This window comes from Pundamilia nyererei, unplaced genomic scaffold, assembly GCF_000239375.1.
Source record: "Pundamilia nyererei isolate P.nyererei 1_Seehausen unplaced genomic scaffold, PunNye1.0 scaffold00713, whole genome shotgun sequence".
NCBI lineage: Eukaryota > Metazoa > Chordata > Actinopteri > Cichliformes > Cichlidae > Pundamilia > Pundamilia nyererei.
The window spans coordinates 1-14,679 of NW_005188114.1; the positions used below are offsets into that span (position 1 = coordinate 1).

Genomic DNA, 14,679 nt, shown 5'->3' on the forward strand with positions numbered 1-14,679 from the left:
ACATGTATATACATGTATCTTTATCTTTTTACTATATCTTATAAACATTTTGCTCTTACTATTTTTGACTCACTATACTGCTGAGTGACTGTCTACTGCTCGTCAAATACATTTCATTGCAATGTTGACCCTGTGCTAACTTGCATATGACAAATAAAACTGAAACTGAAATTAAATGTATGTCACAGGAATATTGTAACTGCAAGCCCTCTTAAACTTAAACTTAGTCTGTGCTGTAAGTTGTTATCCACTCCGGCAAAATTTAGGTACACATCACAGCACTTTATTGTGATAGGAAGGATATAAATAAAGTGTAAACTAAATGAATACAAAGAAATATAAAAGATAAGCCTAATAAAACAATAGACATTTAGCAAACATTGATACCAATCCCTGTGTTGAAAATATTGCATCAGTGGATTTTTTCATGAGCAATCTCTGTTGGGCTTTCTTCACTACTGTGTTGATGAAGACAGGCTAATGTGTTAGTCCACAAAAGTCTGAAACACTTTCCAAGTCCCTGTTAATGAGTAATGTCTGAGTTACCTTTTCATTCTTCCTAAAATCCAACAAACACAAAGAGCTCTTTTGTCTTTGTTGGATTAAGAAACAGGTTGTCTCTGCACAACACTGCCAAACACAAGTTCCACCACCATGGTGTCGTCAGTGAACTTAACAATGGTGTTACTATGGTGAATGGGCGTGCAACCATGGGTGGAGAGGAGGGGATCATATATAACCCTCTGAGTATGATTCATCAAAAAGTGTTTTATCCAACAGCATGCAGTTTAAATAATAGTTGGTGACAGAGGGTGGTGTTATTAGAAGCAGAGCTAAAGTTGAGCAGCCATGCATCCATGCTTATCTGCTTCTTCAGATATGACAATGCAGCGACAGTGAAAATGCAAGTGCTACAGTCCTCGGTGTACTTATTTGCCCTGTAAGAAAATGTGTGTGCATCAAACGTGAAGGAAATGAATGACATAATATTACTCTGGACCAATTTCTTGAACCACTTCATAACCAGTTGAGTTTAGTCAGTGTTGATGGCTGGTAGACATTGAGGCAAGTTTTTTTTTTTTTTTATGCAGATGGACTATGATGGATTTCAGGCAGGGTGAGTTGGTGGGATATGATAGGGACTGATTGAAAATCTTGACAAAGACCCATGTCAGCTGGTCGAAATAGTTCTACCACACCATGCTATGATGTCTGCAAACACCTCACTTTAAGAATGGATTTATGATATAGGCTTGGTATAGGATACCCATATCCAGAAGATTGCTCAAACTATATTATACTATTGTGTCTTCTTGGTGATATTTATTAACTAATCAGTTACTAGTTTTTAACAAAGCATAGTGTTTAAGATACTTCCTAATGTGGAAACATCTAGGAGTGAAGAAGAAGAGGCTTAAGATTGTTTTTCTGAGAAAGGTAAGATAATGAGAAAATGACAGTAACTGAAGGAAATAATGATTTTGCATCAACATAATGTTCTTTGGATGGTGTTAATGCTCTTAACAGCATGCAATTAATATATTAAAGAAGCATTTTCCAACAATATTTAAATGAATATTAAGCCCTGATCAAGAATTCACTTCTACCTGTTCCCATGTCATACAGGACTGGTACATGAGGCTGCTGGATGGTAATGGGAAACACGGCTTCATAGTTTTCAAACTGGAAGGTGACTAAACAAAAAAAAAAAGTTTAGGTTCAGAACAAGGGGGACTCACTTTTTCTTTCACAGTTATTTTAAACATGCATTAATGATCATGTGTAAAATGCACATTATTTTGCAAATTCAATTGTCATTTAAAAATGGGTGTTTATAGCTCTTCACATTTCTGACACATACCAAGGTCTCCAGTGTTTATGTGGTAGATGGTGCTGGTATAGGACACTTTGGCCAGCAGGTCATTGAGGACCAACAGGCTGCTAGACTCAATAATCAGTTTCGTCTCTCCAGAACCTGTGAATTAAAACCAGACAATTTTAAAGTAATATAATACTGCTCGTCATTTCTCAGAAAGGGCTTATAATATAATAGGAGTAGTCTTTAATTCAAAGTAATTTATTCTGGCTAATTAGGAAAGTGTCTTTCCTAATTAAATTATTCGCCCATCCATTCTCTTGCGCTTATCCTTATTGGGAGGTCGGGGTGGGTCGCCAGTCAGTCGCAGGTCTAACACATACAGACAACCATTGACACTCACATTCACAGGCAGTTAAGAATAACCAACTAACCTAACCTCAACCACTGCATGTGTTTGGATTCTGGGAGGAAGCCAGAGTAGACAAGAGAACCAGTGCAAACACAGAGAGAGCATGCACACTCCACACAAATATACAGTAGATGGTGAAGATGAATTCAGGCCCTTCTTGCTGTGAGGCAACAGTGTTAACTACCACGCTAGCCCAGCCAAAATTAATTAGTTACTGATAATTGACAACAACAATATGAAGCCCTGAACTTTACCAAATAAGATTCATGTAAAACCACCAATACTACGCTGATTGAGGAGACACGATGACTAAAATTGTATGGAGCTATGGAGGCAAGTCCAAGGGAAAACCATCATAATATAAAAAGATGTAATAAAAAAGGGTAGGGTTGCAGGGTAGTGCTTTTAAAAAAGTGTCAAGATACCTTGTAAGAAAAAGAACACATGTATATGTCTTTGTCTTCTAAATTTTATCACATTACTCTTTTATGAATTCAGTCTTTTGAGATTACAATTTTTATTTTACACATGTTACAGGAAAAAAATTATAAAAATCTAAAAAAAAAAGTAATAACGGCTAGTTTAATGTATTACTGACAGGAATAATGGAGAGCCAGCAACCTTTGTAGAACATAAGAGATAATCACCACCTAGACAGTGGAAGGATCAGACACACTTTAGGCTGAGTACATGAAAACCCTTCATTTGACCTTCATTGACCTTAATGTGTGAGTCAGCAGTGCAATCAACAACTGTTCAAAAGGACCAGTGCAGCTCTCCATCCACATTCCAATGTAAGGAACCAACACCCACTGATGTCTATAAATAAAGACCAGGGCAGTGGCGGAGCACGAGTCCCTGAGCTCTCACTCTCGTGCAGGTGCTCTGTGGCTGTCCTTGATGCAAGTAAAACTGTGTGTTTCGCCTCTCTGATTCTCAGTTGAAGTGTTTTAGAATACATCTCTTGACACAGTGTCTCACTCAAGTTAATCTGATATTTGTGTTTAGTCAAGACTCTTGCCCACGTAAAAGATCACTCATGTGTTTTGTGTTTGTTTAAGTCGAATTAGTTACTCACCCCAGTTTAAATTATTTGTAAATATCTTTAAGTCTTTAACTACTTCTTCTGCCTTGTTGTTTTGCCTGAGTCCCGCACTTGAGTTGTGTTACCATTTGTTTTCTAAACATAATAAAGTGTTTTGTGAAGGCACTGGAAACAATTCTTCCAAACACCAAACATGTATTCCATTAGACCACAATATTGTGTTCTGGTTTTAGCAAATAATTTATATAAATTTAGAAAAAGAAAAAGTTCTTCTTCCATGGTCTCAATGAACTCCACCCCTACATTTTTGAATCAGCCACATAAGACCCACAACTGTACTTTGCTTAGCCTGCAACCTGTCAGTTGCCTCTGGAGTCCCACAGGTTCTACAAGCCGCAGCCCATTGTTTAGAAATTTAGAAATGCAGCACATGATCCACTCAGATTTACTGTTCCCAGCCTCCCTCAGAGTGCAGTTGAGGTGTGATGGGGCGTGGTTCGTGGCACACTGCGGTGGAGGAAAACACACCTGAGCTGCATGAGATCATCACGCCTCTCTCCATAAAAGAGTGAACTGGGGCCTGAGTGTTGTTATTGTGTATGTGTGGCTGGCAGGTGAAAAGCTGCAGCCAAGTGTAAAACAAACGCCAACAGAATAAAGAAGTGTTTGAAAGTGTGACAATGTGGTAGGATCTGCCATGCGTCTTCTACAGCTATTACTTCCAGGCTGGACTACTGTAATTCATTATCATCAGGATGTCCAAAAAACTCCCTGAAAAGCCTTCAGCTAATTCAAAATGCTGCAGCAAGAGTCCTGACAGGGACTAGAAAGAGAGAGCAGATTTCTCCTGTTTTGGCTTCCTGTTAAATCCAGAATTCAAAATCCTGCTCCTCACATACAAGGTCTTGAATAATCAGGCCCCATCTTATCTTAATGACCTTGTAGTACCATATCACCCTATTAGAGCACTTCGCTCTCGCTCTGCAGGCCTACTTGTTGTTCCTAGAGTATTTAAAAGTAGAATGGGAGGCAGAGCCTTCAGTTTTCAGGCCCCTCTTCTGTGGAACCAGCTTCCAGTTTGGATTCGGGAGACAGACACTATCTCTACTTTCAAGATTAGGCTTCAAACTTTCCTTTTTGCTAAAGCATATAGTTAGGGCTGGACCAGGTGACCCTGAATCCTCCCTTAGTTATGCTGCAATAGACGTAGGCTGCCGGGGATTCCCATGATGCATTGAGTTTTTCCTTTCCAGTCACCTTTCTCACTCACTATGTGTTAACAGACCTCTCTGCATTGAATCATATCTGTTATTAACCTCTGTCTCTCTTCCACAGCATGTCTTTATCCTGTCTTCCTTCTCTCGCCCCAACCGGTCGCAGCAGATGGCCCCGCCCCTCCCTGAGCCTGGTTCTGCCGGAGGTTTCTTCCTGTTAAAAGGGAGTTTTTCCTTCCCACTGTCGCCAAAGTGCTTGCTCATAGGGGGTCATATGATTGTTGGGTTTTTCTCTGTATCTATGAAGCGCCTTGAGGCGACTTTTGTTGTGATTTGGCGCTATATAAATAAAATTGAATTGAATTGAATTACAGTGGGAATTGAAGATGGCCCCTGCCTGCAGCATACCCTCACAAGGTCTGTCCAGAATTTTCTGCCACAACTGATCACCAGGTGGTGATCAACTAGCGGCGCATCTCATCTCTACACATGAGTGTCCAAGACTTATGGCTACAGATCTGATAATACGATTACAAAACTGACCATCAACCTTCTACATAGTGTTCTGGTGCCACATACACTTATGAATACCCTCAATCGTGGTGTTATGTTGTAGTTAACACTGAAGTCCAGTAACAGAACTCCATTCAGATATAACAGCCTATTCCTCCCTATGACACCTCTCCAGGTCCCGCTATCATTGCCCATGTGGAGTTATGGAGTAGAACAATGGAATCCCCAGATGGCACACTTCCCAGCACTCCAACAAATGACCCCAAGAAGGCTGAGCACTCTGAAGTGTCATTTGGCACACAGACGAATGATAGTCAGGACCTTTTCCCCAACCCAAAGGCATAGAGAAGCAACTTCTCATTCATTGGAGAAAATCTCAATGTCTAGAAAGAAAACTTGTTGGAGGGTGGAGGATTCAAGTATACTCCCCCCATGGTGGTGGTTGGACCCATGTAGCTTCTTTGGTCTGAGGCCTGCTAGCCTCCACGGGAAAAGCCCTGGCCATCAGGTGTGGCTAGAGAAATTGAACTCAGAACCTTGAGTCTTACACTCCAGGCCACTAAACTAAACCCAGTCATATTCCAAGAACACTGAACAAGAGGGGCGCTGCTGCAACAGCTGTGACCGGTACATACTGGGCCTGCAAGGCTACTCAGTCCTCTCAGTTTAGCTGGGGTACTGGGGTATTTAGAAATTAGAGGCAATTAGAACTGGGGGAGTCCCCTCACCTACTAGCTCCTTCCAAGCTCTGCACTGAAGTAATACTCATATGATCAAACTTCCTGTATTCGGGTGCTGGTCCCACAGATCAACAAGTGCAATCCCCTTAGTTCTGACTATCTTTCCTCTCTTTGTTACCATTCAAATAAACTTCTCCAGTTTGAATGATATTCCAATGTAATTGCTGTAGACGCTGTACTGGTATGGATCAGTGTATCAATGTCTTGTTCACTCTTGGGATATAGTTTGCCTTACACCTAGCTTTTACTAGTCTTCCACTGCTCAAATTTTCATCCAAAATAATTATATAAATATTAACATTTTCTGTACAGTGTTGATCCTTCTATTGGGGACACAGGAACAAAAAACAATGAAACAAAGAGAAAAAAGCAAGCTAATAATATTCAATAATTAAAAATAACAAAAGAAAAAACCCCAAACCAATTAATTTGGTACCAGTGTATATATAAATTTTCCTTTGACTTGGAAACTCACCTTGAACAGTGGCCTCTGCAGTTGGAGTTTCTGTGGTTAGGACACCATTTGACACAGTTAAGAAAACCTAGAATAGAAACACATGAATAAACTAAAAAGCACTGGTATTGCTAAAAGTAATTTTAGCAATACCAATACTACTACCACCTCCACAAAACTGCACCACCACTCAAGCTGTCTTTTTAAACCAGAAGAAAGCTTTAAAGTGAGACGGAACCTGAGAACCTGATGCAAATACATATTTTTCAGCGTTCCTATAGTTTTATAGCATTCAGTGCATATCAGGTGCACTACACAGCCCAAAGGGTGTGTGGTCTGTCTTGTTAGATTGCAAAATAGTGGGAAACGCAAGTACGCACAGCTTCTTCAACTGAGGACAGTTTGAATTATATTGTGAAATCCACTGTCCTGCAAGCATAGGTTTCAGTGCGTGAATCTTAAAAGTAAAAATTTAGGAATATGAAATAAACCTGCCACCCCAACTTATGTAGAGATTGCAAGAGGGTGCTTTTAGACAAATGTCAAAGGCTAATAAAGTTAAAATCTATCATGATCATGTGAGCTTGTGCTGTTTGAGAAATTTCAAAATCAACTACCAAAAGGGGCTGTAATTGATAATTGGCAGCTATTATTGTAGTGGTAAGACTACACACCTTTGGAGTGGGAGTCACAAGTTTGATTCCCTCCCAGTATTCAGTAAGGGTCCTGGCTAGACCCCCCATGCTAAAAACCAAGCCCTGGAATGGCGTGGCTACGTCTGCAGCCTGTCCGCAGCTTGGACACAAAACATTTCATTGCATGTTGTACTCTGTATGATTGTGTATGTGGTGAATAAAGCTTGTTTGTTTGAAACACAATTAACGGACGTGTGTGCAGGCTTGGAGACTTAGTGGACCTTAGTGACTCTTATGAATGATGCAGATCCAACAAGATCACACCCAGACTTTACCTTTCTCAAAAAGAGCTTGAGCCTTCAGCCACAACACTCGGTACAAAGAGAACCTCATGGAAGAAAATTTATAAAAGCTTGTCGTCCTTTTGGTCATTGCTGTTTCAATGTACTGCTAGACTGATTTTATACATAAAAAACTGTTCTAAATGATAGCTCCATGCCCTGTTCCAGGTTCAAAATTTAGCCTATTTCTCTGGTCAATGTACAATAATGTCCTTCATTATTTCTTCTGGTCTAGTCTCAAGGCCAATGAACTAACAACTATAACAACTATCTGTTGCTCATGTGATACATATCGTATCACAAATCAGGTGATTCCTGCTGTTTTTTTTTTTAAAACTATGCCACGTCAGCTAAAAAATGGATGGAGTGCCCACTCTGGGTGACAACAAATTGTGGCAGGATCAGCCTGATATTATTTGTATCCCATACTGACTATGCAGATTGTATACCAAGCCTTGTTTGCAATACATGAATGCAATAATACATTTTTTGACAGTTGGTATATAGTATATAATTCTCTTGGCATAAGAATGAGAAAATGTGAACTTAAATTCAGAATATGATACTGGCTCTCAAAATCAAAGCATTTTCAGTAGCAAGCTCTATAAAATCCCAAGGTCACCCAATATGGCTGCTGTACATTGATTAAAAAATCATGTCAAAGAAGAAAGAAGTATAATTGCTTGTAATATTTACAAAAATCCCCAGATTTGTACATCAAAATTAGTGACAGTCTCAGATGTGATCAGAGACAATTAATTATGTTTAACTTTTCAGTACAATTTAATTGTTTTGAACATCATTGCCTTTTATAAAATAAAATAAGCATATACATCTTTGAACTTTACAAACATTCAGCAGCCAACTTTTATAAACCAGCCAACCTCTACCATTCAGTCAGGGAGATCTGGGTGAGATCTGCCTGTTTCTAATCTGTGATATCAGACCAACCTTATAGCTCGTTCCTTCTTCAGCATGCAGAGCTAAACCTGAAATAAAAACTACCTTCAGTGTCACTTAGTCCTTCTACTCAAATACACATATTCACATCATCTTTTCACTTTACACCAGTGTTGCAAGGTGAGTTCTTGAGGAAACCTCAGCTATCTTTCACTCAGTTTTTTATAAGTTTTAAAATATTACGCTTTTTGTGCAATTTTTTGTCCCATTAACATGATTGGGACCACACTACAAGTGTGGTTGCTGGTTTAGCTCGCTGGGGTGAGCTGTGTTTTAGCTCACTGAGATAAGCAGGCGTTCTGAGAGCGGGAGGCGTGAATTCCAGTCTTTCTCGTGGTAACATTTTTTTCAGCAGACAGTGCAGTTTCTTCTGCACACCGGTTTGGCTTGCTGGCATGAGCACCGTTGTAGCTCACTGAGATGAGCAGGCACCCTGACAACGGGGGGCGTAGGTTTGACTATCTGTGGCCTTTCAGCTTTTTTACCTCTTTTCAGCAGATAGTCCTGCTTCTTCAGCAGTTTTTCAAAGACCATTTCCACTACATGGCATTCACCTGCCATTTTCACAGGAAATGTAGCTTTTTCTAGCTGTTTTTTAAATGACTTAAGTTTACCTAGTCAATTGACTCTGAATCACCAAATAACTACTTCTTTGCAGATGTATTTGTTCAGTGCTGTTTTTGATCTGACTACTGACAGCTTACTTTTATAAAAACTACTATGATCACTTTCATGTTAACCTTATGTTCATAAACAATTGTGAACCATGGCCTTGTTGCCTTCCTATTCTATTTGTATTTATATTTCTATAGGAACATAAAAACTAAAACATTGGTGACCGAAGCATATGTTGAGCTTAACATACCTGGTATCGCAGTTGCAGTCAAGGGTCGTACTATAACGCCCTGGATAGGATACTGCAGAGGAGAGTTAGGCAAAGCAAAAAGTAGCCTGGATAGTATTGAATTAGTCCTGTTGAGGAGATGGATTAGGAAAAAATTAAACAAAATAATTTTGAATGCTCAGTATGACACCCACCCACACACACACACACACACACACACACACACACACACACACACACACACACACACACACATTTTAATTCATTTATTACTGCACTGTAAGTCTAACAGTTCACGGAAAGCTCGCACCCATACATCCATCTTCTACCTGGCTTTGTATTGCTGGAACTCTTTAGCTCGTCGCTGCATTAATTCCTCATACTGGTCTTTTGGGATTTGGTCTTTGAGAACTGTAAAGCCATCAGGACAGGTGCATGGACCAGGTAAGCGATGTTGTGTGGGCAAAGATGACTTATAATTTAGAGATCCTGAAGGGTCCCTGTAATATGGAAGTCCTGAAGAGTCACAATTCAACATCAACATTTAAATGAACTACTACAGTCAAGTATAAAAGAAAGTATGTCCTTATATGATGTGATCCTTATGGCAGCCTCAGCATGGCCATCCTAGTCATCATTAGATTCCTCCTCATCAGTCATTTCTTGGTCTAGATTGCATGGATTATATTCTGATGCAGACAATTTCTCCTCTAATGCATCCCCACCGTCAGTTTCCTGGCATCTCTCGTCCTCACCAGTGTAGTGATCAAATAAGTAGTAAAGAGCCTCACTTAGGTTATATATCACCTTGTCATGGTGCTGACACCCACTGACCTCTGAGCAAGGCCTCAAAAAAGCATTTTACACCAAATCTATGAGAAAAGTTCAAGGATACAATGATGCTGCCAACAGAGGAGTTGTTGGCATGGAAGTGAGGCTCTATTGTGCAAACATTTCCAGTGTAGTTGCTAGGGAACCCAGTGTGTGCGTGTGTGTGTGTGTTTATGGCCATCTGACAAAAGAGGATGTACCTGAACTCAGTTATTTACACTAATTGTTGTCTCCACTATTAATTTCTAGTGATTGGTCATTGTTGACCGGAAACAGTAAATATGCAGTGTTGAATAAAATGAATTAGTGATCATTCTTAAATCTCCCAGAAAATTTCTGAACATATATGCAGTGCCCTCTATAATGATTGTGACAAAGACACTATCAAATAATCAATACATAATTGACGTGCAGACTTTCAGCTTCTTGGGGCGATCGTGACTCAAGAGTTGGGAGTTTGCCTTGTAATCGGAAGGTTGTCGGTTCAAGCCCCGGCTTGGACAGTCTCGTCGTTGTGTCCTTGGGCAAGACACTTCACCCGTTGCCTACTGGTGGTGGTCAGAGGGCCCGGTGGTGCCAGTGTCCGGCAGCCTCTCCTCTGTCAGTGCGCCCCAGGGTGGCTGTGGCTACAATGTAACTTGCCATCACCAGTGTGTGAATGTGTGAATGACTGGAGATGTGAAGCGCTTTGGGGTCCTTAGGGACTAGTAAAGCGCTATATAAATACAGGCCATTTACCATTCTTTTCAAAGGGTCTTACAAATATTGTGCACGGGTCACTTTCAGCACTGTTTTAGCTACATCACTTTATCCTTCTCACTCAGTTGCTTCAGTCTATCTGCCATGAAAAGAAAAATGTATAACATACAAGTTTGAAGAGGACAGTTTGTCCACACAGACAGACACACGATACAGGAATAATTTACCTTTGTTTTGATGTTGGAAGATTGTTGTTGGGTAGCTCATTTGCCCATTTACACGAATTCCCCATATAGAATGCAAACATGATGAACAGCACACCAACAACAGCAAATGCAAAAAACTTTGCGTTTGTATAGATATACATCTGTTAATACACAGAAATACACATTACAGTTGGTTAATTAGCAAAGGCAAAATCTTTAACATCTAAATAGTTAAACTTCATAAATGGACATATCAGTCATATAAAATCTGTTATGTCCTGACTCACATCTTAGATATGACCGAACATGTATAAAATTAACATGAAAAATGGCTTTCTTTTAAAAAATGTTTCCTTTGCATCTGTAAAAAAGTCCATCCTCCATCTCTCAGTTGAAGCTTTCGGTGTAATTGCCAAAAAGGAATTTTCAGTATTTGCCAAAAAAATTTAAGCTGTTGTAAATGACTTGTTGACATTTAGATGTCCTTTATTTATTTGGTTGAACAGTCTCATTTACATTAGAATTGTTTTTTAGTTTTTTGTTTTTGAAGAGTGAGCTGGCCAAGAGGGCAGCAGAAATTGAAATAAGAATAATATAGCAGCAGCATAATGATCAGGGGTGGGTTTTGATTATCGATTTATCGATTAAAATCGATTCTAGCATGGATAACGTGATATTGATTCATTAAAATCCTGAACCGATTTTTTAATATAAATTTAATTTGCCTGAAAAGCCAGAATCTCAGGTTAAACCTCACAAAATGTCAACAACCACCAAACAGCTAAAACAGTAAATGAGAGCAGGTACGCGGATTCTGCACAAAAACACAAAGCGCGGACCCGCCGACGCATCAGAATCAGTGAGATGTCGCCTTTCTCACCCGACGGCACGAGCATGTCGTCGGGGCTGAAAGCCGACAGCTCACTGATTCTGATGTTTCAGCAGGTCTGCGCTTTGTGTTTGTGTATTTTTTGCGCTAGATTCTGAGCTGCAGGTTTTATCTCTCTCCAACCAAAATTCAATGAAACAGCAGCAAATGAAGCAGCAAACTACGCTTCACATTTGATAAACATCGTCATGAATTCCCTCTTACTTTTCCTGTTTTACTTCCACCATGATAAAATCACACTTCATGCACAGCTCTCTCTCTCTCTCTCCCCCAGTGTACTTCAAGAACAGTTTCCCAATCTAAAAATCTGTTTTCTTCATTATTCACTTGCGCACAAGTCTACCGTTGTTTACAGCGCTGTCGGCCACTGTTCTTTTTCCTTTTAAGTACTTTCGAAAAGAAAGCCTCATTTCCGCTGTTTAATAAGCTACTGAACAAATTTAAACTTTTTAAAATTATGCAAAATTGCAAAAAGCGTGGCTGTGTCTCTAATAAAACCTCTGTAACTTTGCTCTGCTTCACTTCAGCAGCATCAGGTAATGTTCATATGTTGATTAATGGTTTTCTTTCATTTTTTATCTACTGCAGAATATTTTTATAAAATCCCAGGAAAGGAAAATTACCTTCATGTTTTTCTGTTTTATCCTCAGCTACTTTGACACAAAAGCATCTGCTGTGATGCTCACACCTTTGATAAAGTCTCGCAAGTGTCAGCTTTCTTTTTATAGATATAAAAATATGGAAATGTACTGATAAATGATCTGAATTACAATATTTCTGACTGAGGCAAAATGTCCCCGATTCAAATCGAATCGAATCGTGGATCGAATTGATTCTAGAAATCAGTGACAATACCCAGCCCTAATAACGATAGTGGCCATGAAAAGACTGAATTGAATAAAATTTAGATACAATATCATGGAATAATAAGGATTGCAACAGAAATTATTTTTTTTATTTTATATATAAGCCCTTTGTAAACCCTTTGACTACAATCTGTTTACCAATATAAGCAGAGATATTACACATGAAAAAACAAACAATACAGAAACACTGGAAATCACATTTTGACAGTTTATCGCCTGTATCCAGTGTTGGGGAGTAACGGAATACATGTACCGCCGTTACGTATTTAAAATACAAAATATGAGTAACTGTATTCCGTTACAGTTACCGTTTAAAAAGGTGGTATTCAGAATACAGTTACTTTGTTGAAATAAATGGATTACACTGCGGTACTTTCCTGTTTCATATTGTCGCGGGTCAGGACTGTTTGGGTTTTGTTTGACAGCTACGTTCTTTCGTTCCAGGTGGCAGCGTTACGGTTGCCATGGTTACAGGGCGACGCTCTCTCTCTCTTTCTGCGACTGTGTGTTTCCTGGGTGAGAGAGCGCCTTTTCGTTGTTGTTGTTGTGCTAAGCTAACAGGCAGAATGCTACAAGCATAGCTCTAAAGAATGTAGCATCATGGGCAGTGTAGTCCGTGCTGCTGGGAGAATGGACTGCCATACACGTTATGTGTCTGTGAGCGCGAGGAGGGAGAAAAAGGAGAGTGGAAAGGTACGAGTTGTCGTCGAGGAAAAACGGGAGCTGGAAGCATGTAAATATAATAATAACCACTTCAGCCAATAAGAGTGCCTGACGAGCCCAGTTGTAAGTAAGCTATTAAGACTCGACTGTACACCGTGTTCGTGTTTTCCTCCGAAAACAATAAGTTCCGTTGGAGCAGCCTTTCAACGCCTCTCTCTGTCTCTCGCAAGAAAAGTTGACCCACACAACAAAGTAAAGCTATTTTTCGGCTACGAGCCGACAGGGACCCCGCCATATTAGTCAGAGGTCCCTTTACTACAGTTCGGAGTCGCGGACCTTCAGTAATAGTAATAAATCACACAGCAATAGTACATTCACGTTGTTGTAAAAAGCACGATAATATATTAAGTAATCCAAAGTATTCAGAATACGTTACTGTCATTGAGTAACGTAACGGAATACGTTACAGAATACATTTTGGGGCATGTATTCTGTATTCTGTAATGGAATACATTTTAAAAGTAACCTTCCCAACACTGCCTGTATCTTCAATACTTTAAGTCCTTTCGGCTGCAAAGGGGCTCATGGGATTGGAAAAGATTAGTCCATTAGTCCAGGCAGTAGATCACAATTAGCGCCATCTGCCTGTGTTCAGACAAACTGCAATTTTAAGGCACTGGATTCATCTTTGCTTTGCCTGTTTGAAAATAAATTAATTTGAACTAAAATAATTTTGTTTTTAACATTGCAAACTAGGTCTGCACAAGTAGGATCAAAATGATAATCACAATTATTTTGGAAAAATATTAATATTTTTTTATTATTATTATTTAACTATGATGTAAACATAATACTGCTTTCACATCTTTATATTGGGACACACATTGCTTAAAAGAGAATAATTGTTAAACAATATATCATAATCTAACACAAAATTCAATCAACAGGCCACCAGTGTTGGGACTAACGCATTATTAAGTAACACATTACAGTAACTACGTTATTATTGTGGTAACGAGCACAGTAACTAGTTATTATGCCAAAACCGGGAACGTGTTACTCGTTACTGGGATTTAGATAGGCTCGTTATTCGTTACTTCGTGTGGTGGCTATCACGGAGCTTCCACAGATTCAATAACATTAGCAAGTGGTGGAGGCCAGCAGGTGGATGAAGGAAAAGGGAGGCAAGAGGAGAGACCCGAAGCGGCTGCTAGTCCGAGTGTCAGGTGAACTGAACTTCAGTTAAGAAGTTATGACCTGCAGTCCATCTGAGTCAGATATGAACCAAGTTTAGGTGGAGTTTATTTTCGTTATGCTGACTTTTTCGTGCTGGGTACTAGCTAGCATGATGGAGTTTCTATACAGCTGGGTGGTGCTATGTTACTGATGTTGAACTTTATTTTGTTCATAAGGTTAATTATTAGAGTTGCCAACCGTCCTGTAAAAAACGGAATCGTCTCGTATTCAGAGAAAATATGACGCGTTTCGTATTGAGGTGAAAAGGAACAGTTTGTCCCGGACTTCAGCTACAATGAAAAAGACACAAAGCTG

At 39.5% G+C, this 14,679-nt stretch overlaps 1 protein-coding gene across 1 annotated transcript; it reads right to left on the minus strand.

The window, feature by feature from the left end:
- Positions 1–1,607: 1,607 nt before the first annotated feature.
- Positions 1,608–10,842, minus strand: LOC102207033 (beta-1,4 N-acetylgalactosaminyltransferase 1-like; the record flags this gene model as incomplete). Its single annotated transcript, XM_005754872.1, has 7 exons — positions 10,732–10,842; positions 9,304–9,474; positions 8,996–9,102; positions 8,122–8,159; positions 6,216–6,282; positions 1,862–1,975; positions 1,608–1,694 (listed from the first exon to the last, which is right to left on the minus strand). Coding segments are annotated over exons 1-7 (664 nt in total), but the record flags the coding sequence as incomplete, so codon positions are not given.
- Between the last annotated feature and the right edge of the window lie 3,837 nt (positions 10,843–14,679).